The sequence below is a fragment of the Rattus rattus genome, chromosome 2 (genome assembly GCF_011064425.1).
Source record: "Rattus rattus isolate New Zealand chromosome 2, Rrattus_CSIRO_v1, whole genome shotgun sequence".
In the NCBI taxonomy this organism is placed as follows: Eukaryota; Metazoa; Chordata; class Mammalia; order Rodentia; family Muridae; genus Rattus; species Rattus rattus.
In genome coordinates, this window is record NC_046155.1 from 13,642,546 (window position 1) to 13,649,418 (window position 6,873).

The window sequence follows — 6,873 nt, forward strand, 5'->3', positions numbered from 1 at the left end:
TTGCCTTTTATTTATTTTTTAATTTTTATTTATTTTTACACTCCAAATTTTATTCCCCTCCTGTTCACCCTATATGTAGTAAGTTTAGAGTTTAATAGAAATTTGTCCTCATGTAGGACCCATCTAATTCTCTCCTTTTAATTAGATATTGTTAATATCATACCTAAAACAGATACAAAAATAAGAGAAAAAAATGTATTGTCCACTTGTAGGTTTCATGCATATGTTAAGTGTTTTCAATCACATGTTCGCTTCCATTACTATGTTAGTATTAGTTTTACATCGTTAAACACAAGGAAAGAGAATTTTATGAAAGACGACATTTTCAAGAGATATGCTATTGTTAGAAGAGTAACAGTAAGCCAAATCTATAATCTCAATATTTATGTAACACTAACTAGATACTAGCAAAACTATTCTCACTTATATTATCTGAGTCTTGGCAATGTGCAGAGATAACCATTCTCATGTCCTTCTTGCTTAGTGATTCTGTGCCTTCTAATGTTGTAAAATGGGGAGGAAAAAGTTGTGACACTACCCCAAAACATGGTGTTAAAAATACTAAAAATAAATGAGAAAGAATTCTTGGGACTGAAAGGATAGTTACTTGATGTCTGAAGTGATTTGGTAAAGAAAATATGTGACTATTTAGAAGACATAGAGCAGAACAAAGTCACACAGATGACAGTTTCAGGGAATTCTACCTTCTAGTATTGGAGCAAGAATAGAAAATTTAGTTGACAAATTGTATATAAAAATGTTCAGAGACTCACTTAAATATTCAAATGTTTAATGAATACCATGCTAGTAATGGCCTTTATCAAAGCCCTTCATTATCAGACAGGCATTAGATGAACATTTTTGTGTCTGTTTATTATAGACCCCAAAATACTATATTCTAATGTAACAAACTGTTTTTAATAGTGCAGTACACATGCACACGCACCCACCGACATGCACATGCATACACATACACACACACACCACACACACACACACACATATATATATAATTTTTCACATTGATCCTGTAAAAGTATTTTACTATGAATAATTTTTAAAAATGAAGTAAAAAGTCCTTACATTTTCAAAGAATGTTCATTTATCCATTGTGCAATTATTGTGTTTAAAATTTGTTCACCATTTGATATGTGATACAGAAATATAAAAATGTTAATAATGCAGGTGGTTTTTCTGAAACTTGCAGATGATTGGTTATATTTTATTAATTTTCTCTTAATATGTATTCTTATAGTTTATATTATAATCTCGCTTAAATACATAATGTTACATTCAATTAAGTATAATTATTATTACCATTTTCACATAAAGTGGTTGAAATTCAGAGAATTTCCATTTTTCCTTGCCACATAGACTGAGTTAGTAGAATTATACAAATTATAATATTCACAAAGAACATTGATTTCATATTCACACATAAATATTCCATTTAATATTGTGCTAAAGCCTTCAGAGTCTTAAATATCATGGGGAACTACTTAAAGCATTTTTGAAATTCAAAAGAGTATTTAAAACATGAATGCAAAAGAGGTCATTCCCTAGCTATATGAATAAAAAGAGCTATAGATGCCCAAGTTGCATATCACATCACGTTAGTATGGCCTTGTGTAAATGATATTATGGTGAGAAGGGTAATTGGAAAACAGATTTCTTTTTTTGCAGACATGTTGACTAATATGCAAAAAACAAAGTTTGTTAAGTTGAACATTGTCCTTCCTAAATATAGATTGATTTATTTACAAACAAACAAAAAAAAGAACAGAATAAGAAGTTTGTAAGATATTCCAGTTCATTGAAACTTTTGGTGATTTTTATATTGGCATTTTTTGCCTTTTTCTTTGTATTTTAAGGAAACTATATTTCACATTTAGATTTCAAAATTTTCTATTATAAAAGAAATGAAAATGTGGAAAAATATACTAAAGTCCTTCTACAGTTCTGTGCAAACTCAAATAAAAAAAATAGAATCTCCAATAGTTTGGGTTATGTTTTAAATGTGTTAGGATGAAACCTAAGATAAAACGCAAATGTGCTGGCCTCATGCCTTTCCTGGTTGGATAAGCTCAGAAGAAACAAAAAGCACAAACACTCATTTCTGCAGCTTGTTTAATTCCTGACAAGTCTAACTTGATTTTTCCAGATTATTTTTTTCTCTTACTGTAACTTTCTTGCAACATTTTGATTTTACATCTTGTGATGATCCGCAAGTAAGCTTTTCACATGTCACTGAGTTAATGCCATAAAATACAAAAAAGGTACAAATAAGCAAAATCTATTAACAATAAGTATGTGAGCTAACAAATAGATGAAATTGTTCCTTCCCACACTTGGAGTGGTTTTGATGCATGGATTTCTTGAGATTTAATAAGGGGTTTACTGAGATAGTTTAATTGTTGCATTCTAACTTCAAAGATATTCTGAATCTTACCTCTGATGCTTTTGGTTAGGAGTCTCTCACTGCTAAACTGTTTGCAGGAAGAAATTAAAATGTAGATTTACATTTGAAAATTTTAATAAAAATATAAAAATTTTAAAATGTCAAAACCTTATTTGACTTGCATCTAAATCTAGATTTGATTGATAAAGTAAAATCACTGTCTATAAGGTAAATTCTTAAACTGACAGATATTTGTTTTTGTTTTTGTTTTTGCATCCAAAAGAGAATGCCTGTGGACTCAATGACTTGGGAGAACCACACATTGTTCATGGAGTTTGTGTTCCTTGCCTATCCAAAACGCCCAGTACTACGCATGCTCTGCTTCATTGGAGTCAGCCTTGCTTATGGGTTAATAATCTCTGGGAATATCCTTATTGTGGTCTCCATAAAGACTGAAATCCGTCTACATACACCCATGTACTATTTCTTGGGCAGCCTCTCAGGGATAGAACTGTGCTACACTGCAGTGGTGGTACCACACATTTTGGCCAACACCTTTCAGTCTGAGAAGACTATTACTCTACTGAGCTGTGCCACTCAGATGGTTTTCCTCATTGGGCTTGGTAGTGCTGATTGCTTCCTCCTGGCTATCATGGCCTATGACAGATATTTTGCCATCTGTCATCCCTTGCAGTACCCTCTCATCATGACTGTAACTCTTTGCGTTCGCTTGGTTGTGGCTTCTGTGGTCATTGGTTTATTCCTGTCCTTACAGCTTGTGGTCTTCATCTTCTGTCTGCCATTCTGTCAGGATAGAGGAATAGAGCACTTCTTTTGTGATGCTCCACCAATGATGCGTCTTGTGTGTGCCACAAGTCATATCCATGAGCTCTCTGTGCTAGTGGCAGCCACGCTAGCCATTGCCGTGCCTTTCTTTTTCATTGCCACTACCTATGTTTTGATTGTGGCTGCTGTGCTTAAACTGCACTCAGCAGCTGGCCGTCACAGGGCCTTCAACACATGTTCTTCTCACCTCACTGTGGTGTTGTTGCAGTATGGCTGCTGTGCATTCATGTACCTGCGCCCCGTCTCCAGCTACCATCCCAAGCAAGATAAGTTCATCTCCCTGGTATACATACTGGGGACGCCATTCCTCAATCCCCTCATCTACACTTTGAGGAACAATGAGATGAAAGGGGCCATAGCTAAAGTTCTAACCAGAAAGTATCTCTCCTGGAAAATTATAGGATAGGAAAAAATCTAAAGTATAGTCCAAGCCAAAATAAACCCCTGTGCCACTGCAAAAGGATTATTGCACACTGATATTGCAACCATATTCACAGAAACAAAAAATGTAAAGTACCTAAATATTGCCCTATATGTGATAACATTTCTGAAAATGGGCTACTTTTGCAGCTTTTGTGATTTGTAGAATGTAAAAGCACTTAAACATGATTGATTTCAAGGGACTATTATCATTATACACCTACAAAGTAAGGAGAGGTGCAATCTTAGAGGAAACCAGTGAGATCCAGGTGCAAAAGGGAAATTATTTCATGAATGGTAGTTTTTTGGAGGGAACAACCTTTTACCAATAAGGTCTACAAAGAAATGCTTTTTAGAGAGACTTTGAGGGCTACAACAAACAGAAAGGCTCAAGTTATTTGTTATAGTATTATATATAAAATAAAAGTATACTATTGATTCAATTTTCTTCAATAAAGTGTCCATGAATACTAATAATTTCTGAATTATGGATGTAAGCTAGCTTAACCTTTATTTTAAAATGGTATGTATTGGTGGTATTATCACTAAGTATTTCCAGTGTTTCAAAAATATAGATAATGCATATAGCAAATAAAATCCATGTCTATAAACATATACATTTCTAACAGTCTTCAAAAGTATTTTCTTTTACAATAATAGAAGTATCTCTCTGTAGAAAAATCCAGACTTTGGCCAATATTTTAAGAAAATTAAGTATGTAAATAAGTCCCATACAGTATAATTTCTCTATAAGTAAGGGACTTAGTGTGGTGCCAGATCTAAGAGGTTGGCAAAGTGCCTAGTTAGAGTCAGTTTTGTACTGATATTGTTTCCAAAGCGACTCCTCTTATTTAAGTGTGGAGCTCTCTATTCAATTTAAATCAGGGCCTGATACATTTTGAATATGGTTTGCAGTTTAGAGAACTTAAATGTGTTTCAGGACAAAACATCTATTGATTGAATGTACTATATGACTTTGAAGAGAATGTGCATCCTATAGATCAAAAAGGATGTCAAAATTTAAGTTAGCTCATAATATATGATTTGGATTTTGTTTTCATTTGGATATTGGCTTGCTTTAAACTCGGTATCTTTCTGGCATGGTCTCTAAAGTACTAGGAATACAGACATGATACATCACTCCCAAGTAATTGTATGGCTAGTATCTTCTATTTTTTGGCATAGTTGTCTATTTACATTACTATTTTAAGTTGAAAATCTTCTAAGTCAAATTCTAATTGGCTTATATTTTTGAAAGCTAAATGCTATTTAAATTGATGGATAACACAATATAATCTGTTTTAAAAGCAGGTAACCCATCATAATAATAAAAACGTCATAACACACATAAGCACACATACAAACACACACATACGCACACACACACATAAAAAGACAAAATGATCAGAATATGTATTATAAAACCAGTAATAGAAAAAAGCAACATAAAAATAAAAGTCTAAAATAGTAGTATTTAGTTCATTTTGTGTAGTACATTTTTACTAGACATGGTAATAAGTTTAAGTGTAGTAAATATACTCTATGAAACTCCATTGCAGAAAACTGATTATTCTATTGCAACTGATTGTATTAATGCTGAATTCTATCAGCCTTTGAAAATAGAGATAATTACAACACTCCTCAAACTATTCCCCAAAATATAAACAAAAGGAACACTGCCAAACACATCCTGTGAGGCTATAGTCACTCTGATATCTAAAGCACCCAAAGACTCAACAAAGAAAGAGAACTTAAGATTGATCTCTCATGCACATTGTGCAAAAAATATTCAATAAAATACTTGTAAATCTCTATTTAGTTTCTGTTTAAATGACCAGACCATTGGTGAGAGTGGGGTGTTGAAGTCTCCCACTATTATTGTGTGGGGTTCAATGTGTGTGTGTGTGTGTGTGTGTGTTTTTAGCTTTAGTAAAGTTTCTTTTATCAATATGGGTGCCCTTGCATTTAGGTCATAGATGTTCAGAATTGAAACTTTCTCTTGGTAGATTTTCTCTTTGATGAATATGAAATGCCCTTCCTCATCACCTTGATAACTTTTTTGTTGAAAGACTATTTTATTGGATATTAGTTTGGCAATTCCATATTGTGTCTTTGAACCATTTGCTTGGAAGAACTTTTTCTGTCATTTTACTCTGAGACAGTGTCTGTCTTTGTCATTTAAGTATGTTTCTTGTATGCAGCAAAAAGCTGGATCCTCTACATATCCAGTCTTTTTCTGTTTGGAAGTGAGTCCATTGATGTTAAGAGGTATTAAGGAATAGTAATTGATGTTTCCGGTTATTTTTGCTGTTAGAAGTGGAATTATGTTTGTTTGGCTCTCTCTTTGGAGTTTCTAATCTGTTAGCTTAAGTCTTTTTATAGGTGAGTTGAGTCCATTAATATAGAGAGATATTAAATACAGATAACTGTTGGTTCTGAATATATTTGCTTTATAGTTGGCTTCATATGTTTGTGGTCTTCTCCTTTTGGCTTCGTTGTGAGATGCTTAATACCTTTTCTTTTCTTTGGAAGAGGTATCTTCCTTGTATTGGAGTTTTTCTTCTAAAAAAAAGGATTCCTCTGTAAGGCTTAATTGGTAGATAAATACTGTTTGAATTTGGTTTTGTCCTGGAATATTTTTGTTTCTCCATCTCTATTGATTGAGAGTTTTGCTGTGTATAGTAGCCTGGACTGTCAATTGTGTTCTCTTAGAGTCTACATGACCACTGACCAGACTCTTCTGGCTTTCATACTCTCTGGTGAGAACTATGGTGTAATGCTAATGAGTCTACCTTTGTATGTTATTTGGCCCTATTCCCTTGCAGCTTTAAAAATTCCTTCTTTGTTCTGTGCACTTAGTGTTTTGGCTATTATGTGACAAGAGGATTTTCTTTTTTTGGTCCCATTTGCTAGGTGTTCTGTAGGGTTTTTGTACCTTTATGGCCATCTCTTTCTTTGGTTGGGGAAGTTTTCTTCTCTGATTTTTTGAAGATGCTTTCAGATCATTTGAACTGGGAATCTTCATTTTCCTCTATTCCAATTTTTCTTAGATTTGGCCTTTTTTCATTGTGACCAGAATTTCATGAATGTTTTGTGTTATAAATTTTTATGTTTTGAATTTTTGACTGTTGAATCAATCTCTTCTATAGTATCTTCTACACCTGAGATTCTCTCTTCTATCTCTGTATTCTGTTGGTGATACATCTGTA

General features: G+C 33.3%; 1 protein-coding gene across 1 annotated transcript; it reads left to right on the top strand.

Moving 5' to 3' along the window:
* The first annotated feature begins 2,699 nt into the window (after positions 1-2,699).
* LOC116893718 (olfactory receptor 10W1-like) lies at positions 2,700-3,650 on the top strand. Its single transcript, XM_032895433.1, has one exon. The coding sequence runs from the start codon at positions 2,700-2,702 to the stop codon at positions 3,648-3,650; it is 951 nt and encodes a 316-aa protein (XP_032751324.1).
* Positions 3,651-6,873: the final 3,223 nt, after the last annotated feature.